General features: G+C 38.1%; 1 protein-coding gene across 4 annotated transcripts in view; it reads left to right on the forward strand.

The window, feature by feature from the left end:
- The window catches only part of LOC123511340 (DNA-directed RNA polymerases I, II, and III subunit RPABC3-like), a 255,965-nt gene extending 231,499 nt beyond the window's left edge, over nucleotides 1-24,466 (forward strand). For all 4 annotated transcript variants that reach the window (XM_045267141.1, XM_045267144.1, XM_045267143.1 and 1 more), the window contains exon 4: nucleotides 24,101-24,466. In XM_045267141.1, coding sequence (XP_045123076.1) covers nucleotides 24,101-24,218 — 118 coding nt within the window. In that variant the 3' untranslated portion in view covers nucleotides 24,219-24,466. The remainder of the gene's footprint in view (nucleotides 1-24,100) is intronic.
- Nucleotides 24,467-27,986: the final 3,520 nt, after the last annotated feature.

Below are 27,986 nucleotides of genomic sequence, written 5' to 3' on the forward strand. Positions count from 1 at the left end.
TCTTATATATAGGCACAATGTCAGCTCTTTTCCACTCTTTCGGGACTAGTCCTGTTCGTATGGAGGTTTCCACAAAATCAAATATGGGGTTCAACAATTGATCCTTACATTCATTTAGCAACCTCCCAGATATGCCATCAGGCCCCATTGATTTATTAATATCCAGATTGCTTATAATTTTCCTTACATCTTCCTTAGTAACCATGATGTCCTGCATTTGCTTTATTTCCATAGGCCTTCCTCCCATAAAATGCTCCTCCTTTGTAAACACTTTGCAAAAGTTGTCGTTCAAAATTTCAGCTATATCTCCAGCATCCTCATATACTTCTTCCCATTTTTACCTTTACTATTGCCTCCCTTATATTTAGTTTTCCATTTATGAATTTGTTAAACATTTTGGGTCACTATCACAGTTTTCCACCACCTCTGTTCATATTCCTTCTGTGCTGTTCTCCTTACTTCAACATATCTATTCCTTGCTGTTTTGTAAACTTCTCTTGATAATACATCACTGTTTTTCTTAAGTTTCTTCCATGCCTTTTCTTTGTTCTTTTTTGCTTCTTCACAATTTCTATTAAACCACTGTTTATTATTTAAAGTCCTCTTTCTGTAATATGGCACAAACGTTTTCACAGCAGAGTTATACAAATCCATAAATTTATTGTATTTCAATTGCATATCCCTTTCCTGGTATACCACGGACCAGTCAATTTCATTAAAGAACTCTTTTATATGGTTATAATTTGCCCTAATATAATTCAATTTTTCCTCCCTGCGTTCCACAATCTTATTCGTGCTTAATTCTGTATCCAGCTCAAAGCTTAGGACATCAAGATCGCTTCTCCCCAAGGGACATTTATGTTCAATTTCCTCTTTTAGAGATATGCCCCTGGTAAATACCAAATCTAACCTTGCTGCAACATCTTGTCCCCTGCACCTTGTTGGTGATCTCACCCACTGTGTCATCAAGTTATTTGTTGCTACCTTTAACAATTCTTCTGCCCACTCACCACCGTTCACCACTTCGTAGTCTTCCCACACTATTTCTTTACAATTAAAGTCTCCGACTATCATCACTCTATCCTTTCTGATGAGTTCTTGCTTCATTCTGTCTAGAGTATTTCTCATCACCATTTGGTACTGTTCATATTCCCAAGCATTGGTTCTGGGTGGTATGTATACTGTTATAATATTAATGTCCCTCTTGCCATCTGTTATAAGCATACTTATCACTTCCTCATTTCTCTTACTATAGTTCACCTCCTTCACTATCAGATCTTCCTTAGTAAGAACCATTATACCACCACCTCCTTTATTTTTCTATCATTTCTCCATACTTTGTAGTGTTTTACAACAAACCAGTCTAGCTTTATTTCGGCCTTAGCTTTGTTTCCACTACACACATTATGTCCGGTTCGTTATTTCTTAGGTAATCCATACATTCTAGCCTCTTAGACAGAAATCCATCTATATTCATGTAAGTCACTTGTATTCCATTCCTAGTCTCTTTCTTCCATGTAATGTCTATTCTGCCTGTTTTAGCCACCACTTCTTCAGCCTCCCATTTCTCATCTTCCAAAAAAACTTGGTCTTTTCCTTCTCTGTTCTTTCGTCATTCCTCTCTTTCACTTCAGTTACAAGCTCTTTCATTTTCATTCGCTCATCCTGTGACATATTTCTTCTTATGTAAATTGTTTCGGTTTCCTCAGAGTCCTTAAGTTATCAAGCTCTCCTCAACAAGGCCTCAGCTGCCAGCTGAGACTTTAATTTCAATTTTAACGGTCTATTCTTGCCTTCCTCAAAAGCTCCCAATCTCACACTTTCTTCTACCTCAGCATATAGGTCCTCTTCTTCCAGAGATCTTATTCAGTAAAGACTTAATCATGTCATTTTCCTTATTCCTCCTACCTTGCCAGTTTCTGTTAGTTTCCTCCCTCAATCCTGTTATGATCACACATTTTTTTCTTTTTGGCAATATCTCTCACCACATACTCATTTTCCTTTAGTGCCTTTACCATTTCACTTTATTTTCCTCTTCCTGCTTTTTCACTATCTCCCTAAAGGACCTTTGTACCTCCTGATGTTCATGGTTCACTTCTTTCATCCTGGCATCAATTAGATTAAGGCATTCCTCCTTCCTCAAGTACCCTTCGGATATTTTCATCTCCATTTCTAGGAGTTTAGCCTTCATCTCTTCATATTGTTTCCTAAGTTGTTGGTTTTCCTTCTCCATCTCTACTTTTTCCTTCAATAGCTCTTTATTCGCTATCGTTAACAAATAGATCTCTTTTTTGAACGAATCATTCTCGGCTATAACTCTATCCAGTTTTTCTTCTATGGACAAAATATTTAGGAACTTACTTTCCAGTGCCTGGATTCTTGCATCCATATCTAATTTCTGCAGGTCTCTTGGAATAGTTATAAAACCTTCAAAATCCTTGGGTTGTCTAGGAGTAGCTGCCATGTTTGTTATCGTTAGCTGATTACGGCCAAAACAATCACTGCCCACAATCTCCTCTCAGGGACCACTCTCCATATCCCTCATTTTCAACACTATGCGACAGTAGGACACTAACTCAGAGGTACCCGGGCCCTGTAACACCATAGGTATTTTCACTTCTTCCCGTCCGCAGCTGGAGACGAGCCGTCCTCTCCCAGTGACGGCGTGTAATTCACTATTTGATCTGCTGCAGTCTCTGACGAGACAGCCAGACGTTACCCTATGGAACGAGCTCAGAGCTCATTATTTCCGATCTTGGGATAGGTCTGAGACCAGGCACACACCACACACCGGGACAACAAGGTCACAACTCCTCGATTTACATCCCGTACCTACTCACTGCTTGGTGAACAGGGGCTACACGTGAAAGGAGACACACCCAAATATCTCCACCCGGCCGGGGAATCAAACCTCGGTCATCTGGCTTGTGAAGCCAGCGCTCTAACCACTGAGCTACCGGGTCGTGTGTGTGTAATTCACTGTTTGATCTGCTGCAGTCTCTGACGAGACAGCCAGACGTTACCCTACGGAACGAGCTCAGAGCTCATTGTTTTCGATCTTCGGATAGGTCTGAGACCAGGCACACACCACACACCGGGACAACAAGGTCACAACTCCTCGATTTACATCCCGTACCTACTCACTGCTAGGTGAACAGGGGCTACATGTGAAAGGAGACACACCCAAATATCTCCACCCGGCCGGGGAATCAAACCCCGGTCCTCTGGCTTGTGAAGCCAGTGCTCTAACCACTGAGCTACCGAGCCGTGTGTGTGTGTGTGTGCATTTACCTAGTTGTAGTTTTACAGGGCCTGGGCTTTATGCTTGTGTGGCCCCGTCTCTGTATCTACACTTATCCAATTTTTCTTTAGAACTATGCACACTCGTTGCTGACACCACTTCCTCACTCAAACTGTTCCAAGTCTCAACACATCTTTGCGGGAAACTATATTTTTTAACATCTCTCAGACATCTTCCCTTCCTCAGTTTCTTACTATGCGATCTTGTGATTCTAATGTCATATTCTTCTCTCAGGATTAGTTTCTCATTATCCACTTGATCCATTCCATTAATCAATTTATAAACTTATATCAGATCCCCTTTCTCTCTTCTCTGTTCCAGGGTTGGTAGATCCATAGTCTCTCCTCATATGTCATCCCTTTAAATTCTGGAACCATTCTTGTAGCCATTTTTTGTAGTCTCTCCAATTTCCTTATGTGTTTCTTTTTATGAGGGATCCACACAACTCCTGTATATTCCAATCTGGGTCTTATTATAGTACTTATTAATTTCTTTATCATTTCTTTGTCCATGTAGTGAAATGCTAATCAATATTCCTTAGCAAATTATGTGTCTCTGAAAATTTTATCAATATGGCTTACCGGTTGATTATTTTCTTCCGTCGTCCTTTTCCTTTTTTACTTTTTCTAGTTCTACTTTATCTCCCATCTTATTGATTCCCACTAGCGTCTTTCACTTTTTCCCATTTCCATGACATGGCTTTTGTCCATATTGAATTCCATCTCCCAATTTTTACTCCATTTCCAGATTTTGGTTTTCCTGCAGTATTTCACAATCCTCTTCTTGTTTTATGACTCTGCACAGTTTTGCATCGCCCACAAGCAGATTTATGTAGCTGTTTATTCCCTCTGGCATGTTGTTTATATAGTATATGAGAAAAAGTATTGGCGCCAATACTGACCCATGTGGCACTCTGCTGTCTACTGCTCTCCACTTGGACTTCATATCTTTAACTACTGTCCTTATTTCTCTTCCCCTTAAGTAATTTTCCATCCATCTCAATGTGTTTCCTTTTAAACTACCCTTCTCCTCTAACTTCTTCAGTAATCTTTCATGTGGCATTTTATCAAAAGCCTTTTTTAAATGTAAATAAATACAGTCAATCCATCCCTGTCTCTCGTACTTTATCAACTATTCTAGAGTAGAAACTCAATAAATTTGTTACACATGACCAACATTTTCTAAAACCAAATTGGCTACTTGATAATAATTTGTTGTTTTCAAGAAACTCGATCCATTGTTTCTTTATTACTCTTTCACACATCTTGCATGTTACACTAGTTAGTGATACCGGTCTGTAATTTAAAGATTCTTTCTTCCTTCCGCTCTTATACATGGGAACCAACTCAGCTCTTTTCCATTCTACTGGTACTGTTCCATTTTCTGTTGAGCATTTTATGATGTTGTATATAGGACTTGCTAGTTCTTCTCTACATTCTTTTAATATTCTGCCTTAGACTTCATCCGGTCCCATTGCATTCTCCTTATCTAATTCCGTCATCAATTCTTTTATTTCAAGCTTGGTTACTTTAATCTCTTTCATATGGACAGTCTCTCTATTACCCTGTGGTCTTTCGAATTTGGATTCCTTAGTAAAGACCTCCTGAAATTTACTATTTAACAGTTCTAGCATACTTTTTGGGTCTTCCACCATCCTGTTCTCTCCTTTTAACCTTTCTACTGTTTCTTTTTGCCTTATTTTTCCATTTATGAATCTGTAGAACAATTTTGGTTGTTCCTTACATTTCTTCGACAATGTCCTTTTCATAGTTCCTTTCTTCTCCCTTTCTCACCTTAGCATATTCATTTCATGCTGTTTTTAAGTTCTCGTTATTTTCTGGATTTCTGTTTCTCCTCCACCTTTTCCATGCTCCATCTTTTTTCTCCTTTGCCCTAGCACACCTTGCATTAAACCAATCTTTCTTTCCTTCTTCTTTAGGTCTATATTTCGGGACATATTCCCTGATTCCTGTTTTGTATATTTCCAAAAATAAGTTATACTTCTCTTGCACCGTCTCTTGAGTTTTCCATCTCCCAGTTAACGTTTATAAAATAGTTCTTTAGGTTCTCAATATCAGCCTTTCTGTAATTTAATCAGTCTCCTTTGTATGATTCATCTTTATCTTCCTTTCCCTCTTCTATATCCATTTCTAATATTACATGGTCACTCTTTCCCAATGGGCACTTATATCTTATATCATCGTTCATTTGTATACCCCTGTAAAAACTAGGTCCAATCTCGCCGGCTCATCGTTTCCTCTGATTCTTGTGTTTTTCTTCACTCTTTGGGCCATCATATTATCTATCATTAGATTCAGGAATCTATCTCCCCAGGCTTCTTCCCCCATACCACTTTCATAATTTTCCCAGTCCACCTCCTTGTAGTTGAAATCTACTAATATCACTTTTCTCCTTTCTTTAATGATTCTTGTTAGACTCCTTATTGTGTCATCATGTCTTTATATTCTTGATTGGTCCATGAATTTGTTTTTGGTGGCACATATGTTCCAATGATTGTGTGTGTGTGTATTTACCTAGTTGTAGTTTTACCTAGTTGTAGTGTGTGTGTGTGTGTGTATGTGTATATCTATCTATCTATATATATATATATATATATATATATATATATATATATATATATATATATATATATATATATATATATATATATATATATATATATATATATATATATATATATATATATATATATATATATATATATATTTACCTAGTTGTATTGTATAGGGAGGCTGTCGCGTAGTGGATAAGGTGGTGAGTGTGGGATCGGGCAGATGTCCACGTGTAGGTTCGAATCCCACCACATACCACTTTGAAGCGATGCCATTTGTTGAGTGCTTTAAAGTTACCTACACGTCACCATGATACCCAGGTTCTAGGTGGTTACACCAAAGATGAGCTTGGGCGGTGATATGGGCCCTAATATGGGTACCACTATGAATAAAATTGCCTGCATCACTAATGGGCAGAAGCTGAATAGCACTTCCCACATAGGCTCTTCAAGTATGTCTACAGGTACTATAGGCTTAAAAAAAAAAATAAATAAATAAAAAAAAAAAAAAAAAAAAAAGAGATTGAGCTGGGCTCAATTTGTCCTGTTTCCATATCTCCATTTAACTAGTTTTTCTTTAAAACTCTACACAATATGTGCTGTAACATCATCACATAGTGCATTCCACTTTTCCACCATTTTATGTGGAGAATTATTTTCCAATATCCTTCACACACTGCCTCTTCCTAATCTTCTTTGCATGTCCTCTTGTCCTTCCATCTTCTTCTGTCACCAGCATCAGGTCTTCCTTGTCTATCTTTTCAATGCTATTAACTATTTTATACAATGTTATTAAGGGTCCTCTTTCTCTTCTATCTTATAAGGTTGGCAGTCCCATTTCCATTAGCCTTTCTTCATATGTTAGATCCTTTTGTTCCGGCACCATCTTTGTAGCTATCTTCTGGATTTGTTTTAATCTTCTTATATCCTTTTTCAAGCTTGTTGACCACACCACTGATGCGTATTCCAGCTTTGGATGTATCATTCTCACAATGAATTTTTTTCATCATATCTTTGTCCAAGTACTGAAATACCATTCTAATATTAGTCAACATTTATTTGTGTGTGTGTGTGTAATTCACCTCGGTCGCCTACTGGTCACCCAGTCAGTCTTCCCAATTACGGAGCAAGCTCAGAGCTCATAGACCGATCTTTGGGTAGGACTGAGACCACAACACACTCCACACACCGGGAAAGCAAAGCCACAACCCCTCGAGTTACATTCCGTACCTATTTACTGCTAGGTGAACAGGGGCTACACATTAAGAGGCTTGCCCATGTGCCTCGCCGCTTCCCAGGACTCAAACCCGGCCCTCTCGATTATGAGTCGAGCGTGCTAACTACTACACTACACGGTGTGTCTTGTGTGTATTTACCTAATTGTATTTACCTAATTGTAACATACGGGAAAAGAGCTATGCTCGTGTTGTCCCGTCTCCATATCTATTAATGTCCAGCTTTTTCTTAAAATCATGAATATTCCTTGCGTTGACCACTTCCACGTCTAAACTATTCCATGCTTCCACCCTTCTATGAGGGAAGCTATATTTTTTCACATCTCTCCTATAAGTGGCCATTTTAGTTTTTCCCATGCCCTCTCGACATTCTTCCATTCCACATACACAGATCTTCCCTATCCATTTTTCCATGCCAATCATCACTCTGTATATTGCTATCAGGTCTCCCCTTTCTCTTCTGTTTTCCAGGGTTGGAAGTTGCATTCTTTTCAGTCTGTCTTCATAAGTCAAATCTCTTAAGTCAGGCACCATTTTCGTTGCAGCCCTCTGTACTTTCTCTAGTTTCCTTATGTGTTTCTTTAAGTTCGAGCCCACTGTATTGTTGCATATTCAAGCCTCGGTCTTATCATTGCAGTAATTATTTTCTTCATCATTTCTTCATCTAGATATCTGACGCCACTCTTATGTTCCTCAATAAGTTCAATACTTCTCCAATTATTTTGTTTATATGTCTCTCTGGCGATAGGTCATTGGTAATTGTCACCCCAAGGTCTTTTCTTCATGACTGGTTTTATGTCTTCATTTCCTATCTTGTACATACTCCTGATTCTTCTTTCACTCTTGCCAAACTCTATTTTCTTGCATTTTGTCGTGTTGAACTCCATTTGCCATGTACAGCTCCATTTCCATATTCTGTCCAAGTCTTCCTGGAGTAGTTCGCAATCTTTGTCACATCTCACTTTTCTTAACAATTTTGCATCGTCTGCAAATAGGCTCACATAACTGGACACCCCATCCACCATGTCATTTATGTAGACTGCGAACATTACTGGTGCCAACACTGATCCCTGTGGAACTCCACTCTCCACCAATCCCCATTCTGATGGTCTGTCCTTAATTATTGTTCTCATTTCTCTTCCTACCAAAAGTCTTCCATCCATTTTAGTAAACTGCCATGCACTCCTCCTACCATTTCAAGTTTCCAGATCAGTCTCTGGTGTGGTACCTTATCAAAGGCCTTTTTTAAATCCAGATATATTCCATCAGCCCAACCATCTCTTTCCTGTATTACATCTATCACCCTCGAATAGTAACATATCAGGTTTGTCGTGCATGAACGCCCTTTCCTAAAACCAAATTGACACTCACAAAGTATGTCATTTTTCTCCAAGAAGTCTGTCCATCTAGTCTTCACCACCCTCTCACACATCTTAGCTACCACACTTGTAAGTGACACTGGTCTATAGTTCAATGGGTCTCTCTTGTTACCTGATTTATAGATTGGGACAATGTTAGCTCTTTTCCAGTCTTGGGGCACTACGCCTTCCCTTAATGAGGCATCAATTACTTCACAAACTTTTTCTGCCAATTGCTCCCTGCATTCTCTTAAAATCCATCCTGATACCCCATCAGGTCCCACAGCTTTTCTCACTTCTAAACTCCCCATCATGTTCTTGATCTCCTCCACCGTTACTTGAAACTCCTTCATAATCCCTTTCTGTTCCATTACCAGTGGTTTGTCAAAAGCAGTCTCCTTTGTGAATACCTTCCGAAAGCATCCATTCATAGCCTCTGCCATTTCCCTGGGATCTTCACTGTATACTCCATTTACTTCTAAACTTTCAATACTTTCTCTATTTTTGATGTTGTTGTTCACATGTCTGTAAAAAAGCCTTGGTTGGTCTTTACATTTATCAATTATATCCTTTTCTTGTTTCTTTCTTTCTTCTCTTCTAATCAACACATATTCATTTCTTGCTCTTTTGTAACTTTCCCACTGCTTAATCCGTCTTTTCCTTCTCCACCTCTTCCATGCATCCTCTTTTCTTGTTCTAGCCTTTTCACATCTATCGTTAAACCAGTCCTGCTTTCCAACTTCTCTATGTTGTCTTATTGGTACAAATTTTTCTCACCTTCTTTGTATATTTTTATAAATTCCTTCCACTTTTCATTTGCTCCTTAGCACTCTTGAATTTCATCCAATTTGTCTCTTGAAAGAATTTCTTTAGGTTTCCAAAATCTGTCTTGGCATAATTCCATCTTCCCACTTTATATTCTTCATTTCTTCTAGATTTCTCTTCGTCTATCACCTTGAACTCCAAAACTGCATGATCACTCTTTGCTAAAGGGCACTCCACCCTCATCTCCTCAATGACCATTGGCTCTGTACTAAAGACCAAGTCCAGTCTTGACGATGCTCCCTCTCCTCCAAACCTAGTATCTTCTTTGACCCACTGAGTTAACACATTTTCCATTGCCAGTGTCAATAGTGTATTTCCCATGTTGTCTCTGATCCTTCCATTGACCAGTCCTCCCAACACACCTCTTTACAATTAAAATCTCCCATCATTATAGTTCGTTCACAGCCACCCAACATTTCTTCCAGACATGTTCCTGTATCACTTATCATTTCTTCATATTCCTGTACTGACCATGCATTTGTCTTAGGTGGTACGTACACCACTATGTAGTGCCTCTTTTTTCCTTCATTAGTTTCTGCTCTGATCTTTAGCACTTCTGCCTTTCCCATACCTTTTTCACTTGATCCACCTTTATATCTTTTTTAACCAGCAACATCACTCCTCCTCCCATCTTACCTACTCTATTTCTTTTCCAAACGTTATATTTCCCTTCTCCAACCTTCATCAGGTCTTCTCCTCTCTCAGTTTTGTTTCAGTAAGACCCACAATATCTGGGTTCTTGTCCCTCAAGTAATCGTTGAGTTCTAAAATCCCGATATCACTCCATTTATGTTGGAATACATTACATTTCGCTCATATGTAAGTTTCTTTAGTCCTTTCTTGCTGTACTTTTCTGGGTTATGAACCACTTCCTCAGTCTCATATCCAAGATTCTCCAGAAAAACTCTTTCTTCTCTTCTTCTGTCCTCTCTTCATTTTTTTCAAAGCCTCCTTTCTCAACTCATTTAACATTTCTCTTTCCTTTTCACCGAGATCTCTTCTCAACCAAATCTTCCTTGTTGTTTCCTGCTGGGCTAGCCTCCATGACTTCTCCACCAATTCATCTACATCCTTTTGTGACTTAAGTTTGATTCTTATTGGCCTCATACCTTCTCTTGTGAACTTTCCAATTCTATGGAAGTCCTCTATTTCTTGTACTAGGTCTTTTCCTCCTCTTGCACCACATTAATGATATTATTTATCACCTTTTTATGTTTTCTCTCTCTCCATTTTACTCGGTGTCTTATCCTCCTCCACACCAAATATCACCACACATCTCTTTTTGTCTACAGTTTCCCTCACCAATGTCTCATTTGACTTAATAACCTTCACCACTTTCTCAGCTATCTTCTCTTCTATGATCTGTTGATCTATAATTTCAGCAAGGCCCAAAGTTTTCTCCCTGACTCTTTGATTTCCTTTTCCAGACTTGCAACTTTGTAATTTACCTCCTTTCTTTCCACTTCCTGACTTTTTTCCATTCAGCCTGCTTCTCCATCACTTTTCCTAGAGATTCTCCACATTTTTCGCAATTCACTTTAATTAGCTTAACTTCCTCTTTCAGTGCTGTATTTTCCTTCTTCATATCGGCACAGTCTCTCTTTACATTGTCATAACTCGTTTCCAGGCCCTCATACTTTTCAAACAGTTTTCAATTTTACCTTCTAACTCCAGAATTTTCTTCACATAAGCTCTTCTCCATTATTCCTTGAAACCCTGTGAAGTCTGATTCCTCTTTCGAGTTCACGGCCGCCATGTTGCGCAGACGTAAACAAACCAGCTGATGGCTCAAACGCAGGCTACAGTTTATATTTACCTTCACTGGACATTATTTTGCTAATCAACAGTTAACATGACTATATGGAGACGGGACAAACATTACCAGCTCCTTTCCCACCTTGGTTACTCTTAGGTAACTGTAGAATTATAGATGATTGCTCTGGAGCTCAGCGACCACCTCCGCCATCGACGATGTCCCGTGTGTGTGTGTGTGTGTGTGTATTTACCTAGTTGTAGTTTTACAGGGCCTGGGCTTTATGCTCGTGTCACCCCATCTCCATATCTACACTTATCAAATCTTTCCTTAAAACTGTGTACACTCGTTGCAGACAATAGTTCTTCATTCAAACTGTTCCACGTCTCAACACATCTTTGCGGGAAACTATACTTTTTAATATCTCTTACACATCTTCCTTCCTCAGTTTCTTACTATGCAATCTTTTGCTTCGACTGGCATATTCTTCTCTCAGGATCAGATACTCATTGTCCACTTGGTCCATTCTGTTGATGAATTTATAAACTTGTATGAGATCCCCTCTCTCCCTTCTCTGTTCCAATGTTGGAAGATCCATAGCCTTTAGTCTCTCCTCATATGTCATCCCTTCAAGTTCTGGGACCATTTTTGTAGCCATTTTTTGTAGTCTCTCCAGCTTCCTTATGTGTTTCTTTTTGTGAGGGGTTCACACTACTCCTGCATATTCCAATCTGGGTCTTATTATAGTACTTATCAGTTTTTTCATCATTTCTATGTCCATGTAGTGAAATGCTATTCCAATATTCCTTAGCAAATTATATGTCTCTGAAAATTCTATCAATATGGCTTGCCGGTTGATTATTTTCTTCCATTGTCATTCCTAAGTCCTTTTCCTTTTTTACTTTCTCCAGTTCTACTCCATCTCCCATCTTATAGATTCCCACGGGTCGTCTTTCACTCTTTCCCATTTACATGACATGGCTTTTGTCCACATTGAATTCCATTTTTCAGTTTTTACTCCATTCCCAGATCTTATTTAGGTCTTTTTGCAGTATTTCACAATCCTCTTTTTGCTTAACCCATACAGCGTCAGCAGATCTGAGACTTTGTGATTTTGCCAGTGCTGGCCACATCATGGATTTTTATTTTTTGCTAAACCAGTCTTAAATGATGTGAAACAAATGAAAATGACAGTTATTCCTCCCAGAACTGACTGGAAGTGGTATTAATTGGTGCGAGATATTTTGCGCTAAGGTTAGCGACTTAGCAAAGCCTTAAGGCCCATCCACACTAGGATACTTTGTTTGGAAACATTGTTTCCAAACTGTATGCAAACTGTTTCTGAAAACTTGTTTGCAAACTGTTTCCAAACAGTTTGCAAACAATGTTTACTGTCCACACCTCAGTTGTCGTCATGCCTTTGATGAGTGTAGAAGTTGCTGCAGCAGTCTCTGTATTTTACTTGGCACTGTTGTTGTTGTTCTGGATTCTTGGCCCTGCAGCAAAAATAGGAGGGGCTCGTAACCAAACCAAGCACACTTCTTTGGGGAAGTTCCACTTCTTTTCAGTGAAGTAAGTTTCAGATGTTCCCTCCTGAACTGTATTTTGAGGGATTTTATCTTCTTTTCTGTTTCACTAACACTCACAGAAACTTTAGTGGCTATTTCCCTCAAATCATCCATCTTCTTCATTCTATTTTTATAGTCTTCACTTGTAACATCCCACAATACTGGGGATGAATGGAGTAATTCAATTAATTGTAGAGTTTTTTCTGTTGACCACATGGTCACTCCAAGTCTCGTCTTACTGATGATTCATTGTCACCACGCTGCACACACCAGCGTGCAAAACACACACACACACACACACACACACAGACTGAACAGAATGCAACTTCCGACCCTGGAAAACAGAAGAGAAAGGGGAGACCTGATAGCAATATACAGAGTGATGATTGGCATGGAAAAAATGGATAAGGAAGATCTGTGTATGTGGAATGAAAGAATGTCGAGAGGGCATGGGAAAAAACTAAAAATGGCCACTTATAGGAGAGATGTGAAAAAATATAGCTTCCCTCATAGAAGGGTGGAAGCATGGAATAGTTTAGACGTGGAAGTGGTCAACGCAAGGAATATTCATGATTTTAAGAAAAAGCTGGACATTAGTAGATATGGAGACGGGACAGTACGAGCATAGCTCTTTTCCCGTATGTTACAATTAGGTAAATACACTTACGTATGAGCGGAATGTAATGTATTCCAACATAAATGGAGTGATATCGGGGATTTTAGAACTCAACGATTACTTGAGGGATAAGAACCCAGATATTGTGGGTCTTACTGAAACAAAACTGAGAGAGGGAGAAGACCTGATGATGGTTGGAGAAGGGAAATATAATGTTTGGAAAAGAAATAGAGTAGGTAAGATGGGAGGAGGAGTGATGTTGCTGGTTAAAAAAGATATAAAGGTGGATCAAGTGAAAGAAGGTATGGGAAAGGCAGAAGTGCTAAAGATCAGAGCAGAAACTAATGAAGGAAAAAAGAGGCACTACATAGTGGTGTACGTACCACCTAAGACAAATGCATGGTCAGTACAGGAATATGAAGAAATGATAAGAGATACAGGAACATGTCTGGAAGAAATGTTGGGTGGCTGTGAATGGGAGATTTTAATTGTAAAGAGGTGTGTTGGGAGGACTGGTCAATGGAGGGATCAGAGACAACATGGGGAAATACACTATTGACACTGGCAATTGAAAATGTGTTAACTCAGTCGGTCAAAGAAGATACTAGGTTTGGAGGAGAGGGAGCATCGTCAAGACTGGACTTGTGGTCTTTAGTACAGAGCCAATGGTCATTGAGGAGATGAGGGTGGAGTGCCCTTTAGCAAAGAGTGATCATGCAGTTTTGGAGTTCAAGGTGATAGATGAAGAGAAATCTAGAAGAAATGAAGAATATAAAGTGAGAAGATGGAATTATGCCAAGACAGATTTTGGAAACCTAAGGAAATTCTTTCAAGAGACAAATTGGATGAAATTCAAGTGTGCTAAGGGAGCAAATGAAAAGTGGAAGGAATTTATAAAAATATACAAAGAAGGTGAGAAAAAATTTGTACCAATAAGACAACATAGAGAAGTTGGAAAGCAGGACTGGTTTAACGACAGATGTGAAAAGGCTAGAACAAGAAAAGAGGATGCATGGAAGAGGTGGAGAAGGAAAAGACGGATTAAGCAGTGGGAAAGTTACAAAAGAGCAAGAAATGAATATGTGTTGATTAGAAGAGAAGAAAGAAAGAAACAAGAAATGAATATAATTGATAAATGTAAAGACCAACCAAGGCTTTTTTACAGACATGTGAACAACAACATCAAAAATAGAGAAAGTATTGAAAGTTTAGAAGTAAATGGAGTTTGCAGTGAGGATCCCAGGGAAATGGCAGAGGTTATGAATGGATGCTTTTTTTTTTTTTTTTTTTTTACATTACAAGGGCACTGGCCAAGGGCAAACAAAGTGTTGGATCCTGCTTTTGCCAGGCCCTGTTAAGAGGAAAGTATTCACAAAGGAGACTGCTTTTGACAAGCCACTGGTAATGGAACAGAAAGGGATTATGAAGGAGTTTCAAGTAACTGTGGAGGAGATCAAGAATATGATGGGGAGTCTAGAAGTGAGAAAAGCTGTGGGACCTGATGGGGTATCAGGATGGATTTTAAGAGAATGCAGGGAGCAACTGGCAGAAAAAGTTTGTGAAGTAATTGATGCCTCATTAAGGGAAGGTGTAGTGCCCCAAGACTGGAAAAGAGCTAACATTGTCCCAATTTATAAATCAGGTAACAAGAGAGACCCATTGAACTATAGACCAGTGTCACTTACAAGTGTGGTAGCTAAGATGTGTGAGAGGGTGGTGAAGAATAGATGGACAGACTTCTTGGAGAAAATGACATACTTTGTGAGTGTCAATTTGGTTTTAGAAAAGGCGTTCATGCACGACAAACCTGATATGTTACTATTCGAGGGTGATAGATGTAATACAGGAAAGAGATGGTTGGGCTGATGGAATATATCTGGATTTAAAAAGGCCTTTGATAAGGTACCACACGGAGACTGATCTGGAAACTTGAAATGGTAGGAGGAGTGCATGGCAGTTTACTAAAATGGATGGAAGACTTTTGGTAGGAAGAGAAATGAGAACAATAATTAAGGACAGACCATCAGAATGGGGCTTGATGGAGTGGAGTTCCACAGGGATCAGTGTTGGCACCAGTAATGTTTGCGGTCTACATAAATGACATGGTGGATGGGGTGTCCAGTTATGTGAGCCTATTTGCAGACGATGCAAAATTGTTAAGAAAAGTGAGATGTGACAAAGATTGCGAACTACTCCAGGAAGACTTGGACAGAATATGGAAATGGAGCTGTACATGGCAAATGGAGTTCAACACGACAAAATGCAAGAAATTAGAGTTTGGCAAGAGTGAAAGAAGAATCAGGAGTATGTACAAGATAGGAAATGAAGACATAAAAACCAGTCATGAAGAAAAAGACCTTGGGGTGACAATTACCAATGACCTATCGCCAGAGAGACATATAAACAAAATAATTGGAGAAGTATTGAACTTATTGAGGAACATAAGAGTGGCGTTCGTATATTTAGATGAAGAAATGATGAAGAAAATAATTACTGCAATGATAAGACCAAGGCTTGAATATGCAACAATACAGTGGGCTCCAAACTTAAAGAAACAAATAAAGAAACTAGAGAAAGTACAGAGGGCTGCAACAAAAATGGTGCTTAAGAGATTTGACTTATGAAGACAGACTGAACAGAATGCAACTTCCGACCCTGGAAAACAGAAGAGAAAGGGGAGACCTGATAGCAATATACAGAGTGATGATTGGCATGGAAAAAATGGATAGGGAAGATCTGTGTATGTGGAATGGAAGAGTGTCGAGAGGGCATGGGAAAAAACTAAAAATGGCCACTTATAGGAGAGATGTGAAAAAATATAGCTTCCCTCATAGAAGGGTGGAAGCATGGAATAGTTTAGACGTGGAAGTGGTCAACGCAAGGAATATTCATGATTTTAAGAAAAAGCTGGACATTAGTAGATATGGAGACGGGACAGTACGAGCATAGCTCCTTTCCCGTATGTTACAATTAGGTAAATACAATTAGGTAAATACACACACACAATGTTTCCCATTCTGGATGGGAAACACATACACGAGAAACATTGTTTCCAAACTGTATGCAAACTGTTTGCAAACTGTTTGGAAACAATGTTTCCAAACAAAGTATCCTAGTGTGGACGGGCCTTTATGTGACTAGTTTATTCGCATCCTCGTTTCTTACCAGTTGATCCCCGAGTTGGACACATGCATAATATCATTCCTGAGTTGAAAGAAAAACAACATGTCATGTTTTGCTGTTTGGGAGTGCTTGTGGATAAAAATAGACACGAGATATCGCGAGGGAGTGTTGCCTTTCACGGTGCAAATATTTTCCGAGTAATATGTACTTGTTTTTCCTTATAACAAAGCGATTGGAAAATTCTTATTTATGTCATACAAAGTTTTCACTACCACAATATAACAGTTACCAAAGACAACTGAAATGGTAAGAGTAAGTAATGTAAATTACACTTCTTTCATATTAGCGGAGATGAGGGATCAGTTTCTCGCTACACCGAGCAAAAGGCAGCAGAAACTGCTAAAGTTCAGAATTGTAATAAATAAATACAGGAAGCATTCATGTTAGCAGGGACGAGGAGGTAGCATGAGCAATGTCTGCAGTGCATGATGGCAGTATAATGGTAGGTTTTGAGGACGCAATACCTCCGAAAACACAAGAAAGCTCACCGACGTATCTCATACGTCTCTGACGCCCGGTTCGCTCAGAGTAGCCGACGTATCTCGTACGTCTCTGACGCTGTACGGATTAATAACTCTGCACAGTTTTGCATAGTCCGCAAACAGATTTATGTAGCGGTTCACACCTGCCATATCGTTTATGTAAATGAGAAAAAGTATTGGCGCCAATACTGACCCCTGCAGCACTCCGCTTTCTACTGCTCTCCACTTGGACTTCATATCTTTGACTACCGTCCTTATTTCTCTCCCCTTCAAATAATTTTTCATCCATCTCAATGTGCTTCCTTTTAAACCATCCTTCTCCTTTAATTTCCACAGCAACCTTGCATGTGGCACTTTATCAACTCCTTTTTTAAATCCAAGTAAATACAATCAACCCATCCTTCTCTCTCTTGTACCCTGTCAACTATTCTAGAGTAGAAACTTTGTTACACACGACCGACCTTTTCTAAAGCCAAATTGGCTATTTGATTATAATTTGTTGTCTTCAAGGAACTCGATTCATTGTTTCTTTTTTACACTTTCACACAACTTACATATTACACTAGTTAATGATACCGGTCTGTAATTTAAAGGTTCGTCCTTCCTTCCGCTCTTATATTTGGGAACCACCTTCGCTCTTTTCCATTCTACTGGTACTGTTCCATTTTCTATTGAGCATTTAATGATGTTGTGTATAGGTCTTGCTAGTTCTTCCCTACATTCTTTCAGTATTCTGCCTGAGACTTCATCTGGTCCCATTGCCTTTTCTTCATCCAGTTCCTTCATTAACTCTTTTATTTCAAGCTTGGTTACTTTAACCTCTTTCATATAGATTGTCTCTCTATTACTCTGTGGCCTCTCAAATTTGGATTCCTTAGTAAAGACCTCCTGGGACTTATTATTTAACAGTTCTGCCATACTTTTTGGGTCTTCCACCATCCCATTTTATCCTTTTAACCTTTCTATTGTTTTTTTTTTTTTTTTTTTTGTCTTATTTTTCCATTTATGAATTTGTAAAACAATTTTCGTTGCTCCTTGCATTTTTCGACTATGTGCTTTTCATAGATTCTCTCCTCTTCCTTCCTCACTTTAACATATTAATTTCTTGCTATCTTGAAGTTTACTTTATTTACTGCATTGCTATTTCTCCACCTTTTCCATGCTCCATCCCTTTTCTCTTTTCCCCTGGCACACTTTGCGTTAAACCAATCTTTCTTTCCTTTTTCCTTAGGTCTATATTTCGGGACATATTCCTTGACTCCTGTTTTGTTTATTTAAAAAAATAAGTTATATTACTCTTGCATCCCCTCAGAGTTTTCCATCTCCTTCTAGTTAGTGTATTTGAAATAGTTCTTGAGATTCTCAATATCAGCCTTTCTGTAATTTAATCGGTCTCCTTTGTATGATTCATCTCTATCTTCTTTTCCTTCTTCTATATCCATTTCTAATATTACATGATCACTCTTTCCCAATGGGCACTTATATCTTATATCATCATTCATTTGTATAGCCCTTGTAAAAACCAGGTCTAATCTCACTGGCTCATCGTTTCCTCTGAATCTTGTGTTTTCCTTTACTTTTTTCCTTTACTTTTTGATCCATCATATTATCTATCAATAGGTTTAGGAATCTTTCTCCCCAAGCTTCTTCCCCCATACCATTTTCATAATTTTTCCAGTCCACTTCTTTACAGTTGAAGTCTCCTACTAACAACACTTTTGTGTGTGTGTGTGTGTGTGTATTTACCTAGTTGTATTTACCTAGTTGTAGTTTTACAGGGCCTGGGCTTTATGCTCGTGTGGCCCCGTCTCCATATCTACACTTATCCAATCTTACTTTAAAAGTATGCACACTCGTTGCAGACAATACTTCTTCATTTAAACTGTTCCACGTCTCAATACATCTTTGTGGGAAACTATATTTTTTAACATATCTCAGACATCTTCCTTTTCTCAGCTTTTTACTATGCGATCTTGTGCTTTGAATGTCATATTCTTCTCTCAGGATTAGTTTCTCATTATCCACTTGGTCCATACCGTTGATCAATTTATAAACTTGTATCAGATCATCTCTCTCCTTCTTTGTTCCAGGTTGGTAGATCCATAGCCTTTAGTCTCTCCTCATATGTCATCCCTTCAAATTCTGGAACCATTCTTGTAGCCATTTTTTGTAGTCTCTCCAACTTCCTTATGTGTTTCTTTTTATGAGGGGTCCACACTACTGCATATTCCAATCTGGGTCTTATTATAGTACTTATCAATTTCTTCATCATTTCTTTGTCCATGTAGTGAAATGCTACTCCAATATTCCTTAGCAAATTATATGTTTCTCTAAAATTCTATCAATATGGCTTACTGGTTGATTGTTTTCTTCCATCGTCACTCCTAAGTCCTTTTCCTTTTTTACTTTCTCCAGTTCTACTCCATCTCCCATCTTATAGATTCCCATGGGTTGTCTTTCACTCTTTCCCATTTCCATGACATGGCTTTTGTTCACATTGAATTCCATTTCCCACTTTTTACTCCATTCCCAGATCTTATTTAGGTCTTCTTGCAGTATTTCACAATCCTCTTTTTGCTTTATAACTCTGCACAGTTTCGTATCATCTGCAAACAGATTTATGTAGCTGTTTCACTCCTTCTGGCATGTCGTTAATATAAATGAGGAAAAGTATTGGTGCCAATACTGACCCCTGTGGCACTCTGCTTTCTACTGCTCTCCACTTGAACTTCATATCTTTAACTACTGTCCTTATTTCTCTCCTCCGCAAATAATTTTCTATCCATCTCAATGTGCTTCCTTTTAAGCCACCCTTTTTCTCTAACTTCCATAGTAATCTTGCATGTGGCACTTTGTCAAAGGCCTTTTTTAAATCCAAATAAATACAGTCAACCCATCCCTCTCTCTTGTACTCTATCAACTATTCTAGAATAGAAACTCAATAAATTAGTTACACAAGACCGTCTTTTCCTAAAACCAAATTGGCTATTTGATATTAATTTGTTGTCTCCAAGGAACTCGATCCATTGTTTCTTTATTATTCTTTCACACATCTTGCATATTACACTAGTTAGTGATACTGGTCTGTAATTTAAAGGTTCTTCCTTCCTTCCGCTCTTATATATGGGAACCACCTCAGCTCTTTTCCATTCTACTGGTACTGTTCCATTTTCTATTGAGCATTTTATGATGTATATAGGACTTGCTAGTTCTTCTCTACATTCTTTCAGTATTCTGCCTGAGACTTCATCTGGTCCCATTGCCTTCTCTTCATCCAGTTCCTTCATTAACTCTTTTATTTCAAGCTTGGTTACTTTAATCTCTTTCATATAGACTGTCTCTATTACCCTGTGGCCTTTCAAATTTGGATTCCTTAGTAAAGACCTCCTGGAATTTATTATTTAATAGTTCTGCCATACTTTTTGGGTCTTCCATCATCCTGTTCTCTCCTTTTAACCTTTCTATTGTTTCTTTTTGCCTAATTTTTCCATTTATGAATCTGTAGAACAATTTTGGTTGCTCCTTACATTTTTTGACAATGTACTTTTCAAAGTTCTTTTCCTCTTCCTTCCTCACCTTAACATATTCATTTCTCGCTGCCTTGAAGTTTTCCTTATTTACTGGATTTCTATTTCTCCTCCACTTTTTCCATGCTCCATCTCTTTTCTCCTTTGCCCTAGCACACCTTGCATTAAACCAATCTTTCTTTCCTTCTTCTTTAGGTCTATATTTTGGGACATATTCCCTGACTCCTGTTTTGTATATATCCAAAAATAAGTTTTCCATCTCCCAGTTTATGTTTTTAAAATAGTTCTTGAGATTCTCAATATCAGCCTTTCTGTAATTTAATTGGTCTCCTTTGTATGAATCGTCTCTATCTTCCTTTCCCTCTTTTTTATCCATTTATAATATTACGTGGTCACTCTTTCCCAATGGGCACTTATATCTTATATCATCATTCATTTGTATACCCCTGTAAAAACTATGTCCAATCTCACTGGCTCGTCGTTTCCTCTGAATCTTGTGCATTCCTTTACTCTCTGGTCCATCATATTGTCTATCATTAGGTTCAGGAATCTTTCTCCCAGGCTTCTTCCCCCATATCACTTTCATAATTTTCCCAGTCCACTTCTTTACAGTTGAAATCTCCTACTAATATCACTTTTCTCCTTTCTTTAACGATTATCATTAGACTCATTGTGTCATCTATCATGTCTTTATATTCTTGATTGGTCCATGAATTTGTTTTTGGTGGCACATATGTTACAATGATTGTTAACTCTTTTTTATTAATATGCATCTTAACATACAGTACTTCTGATTTTCCTTTCCCACATTCCACTTGGTTTATTACTATCTCCTTCCTTAACATTATCATGACTCCTCCTCCTCCTCCTTTACCCCCTCTGTCTCTTCTCCATACATTATACCTATTATCCAAGTTTATTTTGATTGCCTCATTTAGTTTTGTTTCAGCCAGGCATACAATATCCAGATTTTCTTTTTTTTATGTAATCTCTTAATTCTAATTTACTTGATAAAACCCCGTCTGTGTTCGTATACATCATTTTTAGTCTATTGCCTTTATCATTTTTAGTTAAATTTGTTCCACTTTTTTCTCTTCCTTCTCTTTTAAGTACCATTTCCTTATCCTGTCTCCTAGAATTCTCCAAAAAAATGCCTTCTTCTCCTCTTCTGACCTTTCATTATTCTTTTCCCTTACTGCTGCTGCCAGTTCATTGTATCTCTTCCTTTCTTCCTCATTTCTATTTTTCTTTATATAGATATCCTTGCAGCCTTCTGTTTCTCTAAGTTTTGTTGTTCTATATAATATTTCTTCTGTTGCTGATTGTGATTTTAGGAGTATTTTAATTGGTCTCGTTTTTCCTTCGTGATATGGTCCCATTCTGTTTATTTCTTCTACTTCGTCTTCTAAGTTCTGGCTATCTTCGTCATTTAGATTTTTTAGTATGTCTTTGACTGATTTAATTTCTTCTTTTTCTCTTCTTGGTCTATATTTTATATTTTTTTCTTCTATTCGAAATACAACTACACTCTTCTTTTTTTCTGTAATTTCTCTAACTAGATTTTCTTTTGTCTTGAGGACTCCTATCATTTTGTTTGTCATATTTTCTTCTTTTTCTTTTAGTTGTTCTTGAATCACCTGAAAATCAGCCTTATCTTTCTTATCTTGGACTCTCCATGCTTGTACTTCTTTTTTAATCACATTCTGTACTCTTTCCTCTTCTTTGTTTACTAGATTTTTCAGCTTCTCTTTTTCTTTCTCGGTTTTACCGAGTCCTTCTTCCATCTGCTTCTTGTAGTTAGCTACTTCCTTTTTCAGTTCTTCGTTGTCCGCTCTTAGCCTAGCTTCGTTTTCTTCCACTTTTTTTATCCTTTCAGTTTTTTAAACTCTTTTTCCTGTTCTTCATTCTCTTTCATTCCCATACTCTCCTTTATCCATTTATCTAGTTTACATTCAATAGTCAACACTCTCTTAAGTAGTGAAGTATTCGCCATATTGAAACCTTCAAATGCGCTCTCTCCCTCATCAACATAGTCATCATCTTCTTTCATTCTTTCCCTACTCTCATACATGCATTTTGATGGAATCTCTTCTTTACTCATGATTCTTTAACAGTTGATTTCATGAAAAACGAGTCCACACTACTTGCCCAGGCCACTGTAAATACTATACAACAGGTAGTGAAGATCAGCTGATTGTCTGAGCGATGCCAGTGCGTCCTTCCTCGACCGCATCTGGTGTGTGTGTATTTACCTAGTTGTATTTACCTAATTGTAGTTTTACAGGGTCTGGGCTTTATGCTCGTGTGGCCCCGTCTCCATATCTATACTTATCCAGTCTTACTTTAAAAGTATGCACACTCGTTGCAGACACTACTTCTTCATTTAAACTGTTCCACATCTCAATACATCTTTGCGGGAAACTATATTTTTTAACATCTCTCAGACATCTTCCTTTTCTCAGCTTTTTACTATGCGATCTTGTGCTTCGAATGTCATATTCTTCTCTCAGGATCAGTTTTTCATTATCCACTTGGTCCATTCCGTTGATCAATTTATAAACTTGTATCAGATCTCCTCTCTCCCTTCTTTGTTCCAGGGTTGGTAGATCCATAGCCTTTAGTCTCTCCTTATATGTCATATGTGTGTGCCTGTGTCTTTGTCTGTGTTATGGGGAGAGAGAGAGAGAGAGAGAGAGAGAGAGAGAGAGACCAGTATATTCTAGACTGAAGATAGCAAGGAAGTCCTGCACAGTTTCCTGTTATTAATTATCTTAAAAAGTCCTACACACATGGATATCTATACAGTGGAGGAATTGCCTGAAGTACCAAGTGGAACATTGGTTGAGTGAGATGCTTGAAGAACCAGACATGTGCAGTTATTGGATGTGTGGGTGTGGCAGTGTGGTTAGCTGGTTGTGTGTGGTGATCACAACCACTATCTGCACTGCTCCCTCCCCGCATTCCATCTCTATCACATCCACCACTGCAGTTCTAGGATTTCACAGACTCACTGGAAATTCTTCACTCTAGAATATCAGTATGCAGAAATCCAAGATGCCCACAAGCCTCATTCTACAAGAAGCCTGTCAGTGTTAGGTCTTTGTGTGTTTCATTTGATTATGTTGTGATAGACTGCTAAGGCTAACCAGCATCCTCTTGACCTGTGTTGCAAATGACATCAAGCATTCCATCAAGGGTTCAGTTCAGTTCTGGCCTTTTACAACCTGATAAGCTATTATTGTGTGTTTGTAGAGAATTGTGAAAATTAAGCATCTTAATGGAGTGTCGCTGAAGATATGTTGTGTTCTAATGTGTATCAAATCAATATAAATGTTTCATTTTTCAGGATATGTTAACTATCTCTCATAACTGATGTAGAGTAGTATTCATTATTGTAGGTCTGTTAAGATGTAATTTAATAGAGTTAGGGTTAGGGCTTACCACTGTAAAGAATCCCTAATAAGATCTATAATGTGTTTTGCTTTGATGAAATATTGAATTTTATGATTAAGAATAGCCTATATTTTTCATATAGATGTAAAAGAATAAATAATTTCTTAAAACACTCTTTTTATAGCAGGTTGATATTCTATGATATTGCCAGTTATGTGGCTTTCAGTGTGAGAATAGGAAAATATCTTAGAAAATATTGTGATTCTAACTCTTTGCTTCATTCCCAGGTCAGCCTACGTGTCCTATGGTGGACTGCTGATGAGACTGCAGGGAGATGCCAACAACCTACATGGCTTTGAGGTGGACAAGCATATCTACCTACTCATGAAGAAGTTGGCTTACTAATGCAGGGGGGCCTCTCAGGGAACCCTCAGCAGGAAGAGAGGAAATGCAACAGATGAAGGTGAAGGTGGAGGTGGAGTAAGAAGGGATGGACTGTGATGTGTTGTTGTAGTGAGTCCTGCTGAGGGGCTACTAATCTTTAACTTTGTCAGTAAAGTCATCCAATGTCTGTTCATTTCTTGAAGATTACTGGATGGGACATGAGTTTGTGATTTCTTTCTTTGTGTAATAGAATAAAGGAAAATTCCAAACAAAGTCATTATCATTTAGAATTGCATTTCTCCATCCTGCTTTATATTATATAAGGGAGGTGGTGGCATAGTGGATAAGGTGGTAAGCATAGAATTGGGCAGACGTCCACACATAGGTTCAAATCCCACCACATACCACTTTGAAGCTATGCCATTTGTTGAGTGCTTTAAAGTTACGCACATGTCAGCATGATACCCAGATTCTAGGTGGTTACACCCAAGATGAGCTTGAGTGGTGATATGGGCCCTAATATGGGTACCACTTTAAATAAAATTGCCTGTGCCACTAATGGCCGGGAGCTGAACAGCACTCCCCACATATACTCTTCAAGTATGCCTACAGGTGCTATAGGCCATGACAAATATATATATATATATATATATATATATATATATATATATATATATATATATATATATATATATATATATATATATATATAAATGCTAAGAGACTTTGAATATGACTATACAGTAATACTCCACTTAACGAACAGGATAGGGGGTGTCAAAGCTGTTCGTAGAGCGAAAATTCGTTAAGCGGACTTAATTTTCCCGGAAATAATGGAAATAGGGTGGGATGCGTTCCAGGCATCCCCAACATACCACAGGGGTTAGAAAAAAATTATTTATACGTTGGGCAGCATATTGGGCCACCGGTGTACCACTACTTTTATGATGTCATATGAATCATTGGAAGTTAGAGGAGCTACGTACAAATTCTCTCACATTCTCTTATTTATGTTCACAAAACAACATTTCGATTAGCTTTTTACAAACCTTGCCCCCAAGAAAGGATTGTTTTGTAATGCATAAAGTGAAATCTCACATGAAATACCAAAAAATAAAGTAGAGATGAGATGAGATGAGCCACAGATGAAACGGGAGACTTGCGGCGACTTGGTCGCTTCTTCTTCTTCTTGTGACCCTTTTAGCCTGCGTGTTGTCTTTCCCCCATGATATGGAGGATAACTTCAACTCCGTGGCACTGAGTGATAGTGAATTATTAATGAAATACCGCGGTATTTCATTTGTAATTCACTATCACTCAGTACCATGGAGTCAAGGTTATCCTCGTGGCATGAGCGTATATGAATACTAAGATATGATATCCATTATAGCAGGCAGTAGAGGAGTGAAATCATAAGCATCATGATAAAAGTAACATGCAAGCAAAAGGGTCACAAGAAGAAGAAGAAGCGGCCGAGTGGCCGCGAGTCTCCCGCTTCGTCTGTGGCTCATGCTTTATTTATTGGTATTCCATGTAAGATTTCATTTTATGCATTACAAAACAATCCTTTCTTGGGGGCAAAGTTTGTAAAAAGCTAATAGAAATGTTGTTTTGTGAACATAAATACATATATAAGAGAGTAACACCACCTCGAGAGGTGATGTTCCCAGCAACCTCAGAACAACCTGATAACAACATTGTCACCGTCCCTCCAAGCATTCATGGATACCATTTCGTTTCAAGAGGCTGCTCTGACGTTGCTAAAGAATCTTGGATCCAGCTCCAGGAGTGCTAGAGACAGGCGGGGACCCAGCCAATCACAGGGAAGCTATCACGTTCGGTCCCTCACCCTGCAAATTCAAACCCAGAAAATTCGCTAAAACGGATGTGGTTGTACGTTATGCAAACTTTTTGGTCTAACTTTATATAGAATGTTAAACGAATGTTCGTTGAGTGGAGTATTACTGTACTATTGTCACTCAAATATCATAAGAACTGCTTTGATTTAGGAAGTTTTAAAATTAAGGAAGCTGCATGAAGCTATGATACAAGAATATAATTATATGGTGTAAAATTGCTAAGAATGGCAGCATACAACTGTTTCAGGAGGCATGGAGATTCAGAACATCTCTGCCATTATCACACTGAACTACTGCTATTACCATTATGTAATGAATGGCACCAGCTTGTACCCATACTACTGGCTTGTACTGCTGGTTGCATGACACCAAGGGTTGAACTCCTACACTATCCATTATATGGTTTCTGCAAGTCTTCCTCATATTGTGTATAAGCTGACAGGTTGACGAAGGAATATGTTGTTGCCTCATCCAAGTATTTGAATGCAAACTTCGTAGACCACAGGTTTGAACCCTGACTTCACTGATTTTTAACTGACCAATGTGAGATCACTGGCCATTTTATCTGTCACACAAACAAGTTACATGAGCTTACCAAAGGCAAGTAAATCATGGGTCCATGTGGAGTTTATGGAACAGTGGGAATTAAAAGATTAGAAGGAGTCACAAGAAGGAACAAAACTAAGCACAGATGGATTATCATGGGCTCTTGTGATAATCCTAGAAAGATGAAAGGATGTGTATGCATGCACTGCAGTTTTCTCAGGAAACAAATGCCTTTGGTAGGTCCAGGGAAGTCAGTAGAGATGCATGGTATCACTTGAGAGAGATAGCAGCATTATACATTGATAATATTATTTTACATATCATGTGTTGTAAATCTGCATGAAAAAAAAGGTGCAGTATTCATTATGGAAAGCCTGAGTGATGCAAAGGATTTAATTTGAAGTAAGCAATGAGAACTAAACATATGAATTGAAAATGGAATTTATTGATATTTTAAATTAATCCTTGTAAGATAATGACAAATCCAATAAATACATAGTAAATATACAGAGATAAAAGCAGAAGTTGACTCTGAAAGGAGTCTGAATAACTAAGAAATATAAATAGTTTAGCCCTCTGAACAATTTAAAAGTTTCCTTGGATATGAAAGATAAAAATGTAATATATCAACTTGGGTGAGTTGAAGCAGTTCATCAAGTATGATGAAAGGAACTGAAAGCAGACTGAAATTATAATGAGGTGGATCTTCAATTTTACTTCAAGATTTGGCTAAAGAGATCAAAATCTAAACTGGGAACATGATGAAAAGCAACATTAATTAAAAAAGTGTATGAAGTAGGTCACATTAATTTATATTAGTTGTTTTAACATAAAATCTATCTGTTTCTATATAATCATAGTAATATATATATATATATATATATATATATATATATATATATATATATATATATATATATATATATATATATATATATATATATATATATATATATATACAGTAAGGTCCCGGGTTACATCGGTCTCGAGTTACGTCAAACTCGCACTTACGTCAGTCCACTATAAGGCAATTTAAGATTTAAAAATTGAAAATTTATAAATCGTAGCGCTGGGTTTATTGTTATTGTTGGCCGCCAGGTGTCACTAGTGGTTATCCACCACACCGCCCACCTCATGCTTGAATACAATGACACTCACGCCTCAGTTCCACCACACCGTCGCCCCTGGCAAGAGTGTTCCTACATCTGCGTTGCTGACTATCTTAGTATCTTGCTCAATGGCACCAAAAGAAAACTCCTGAGTGATAGCAGTGATGCTAAGAAAAGAAAACCATTACGCTACAAGAAAAAGTGGACATAATTAAAAGACATGAGAAGGGAGGCAGCAGCTGTGTGTAAGGGAGTGAAGAAGAAAATGGGAAGCC

This window comes from Portunus trituberculatus, chromosome 31, assembly GCF_017591435.1.
Source record: "Portunus trituberculatus isolate SZX2019 chromosome 31, ASM1759143v1, whole genome shotgun sequence".
Taxonomy (NCBI): domain Eukaryota; kingdom Metazoa; phylum Arthropoda; class Malacostraca; order Decapoda; family Portunidae; genus Portunus; species Portunus trituberculatus.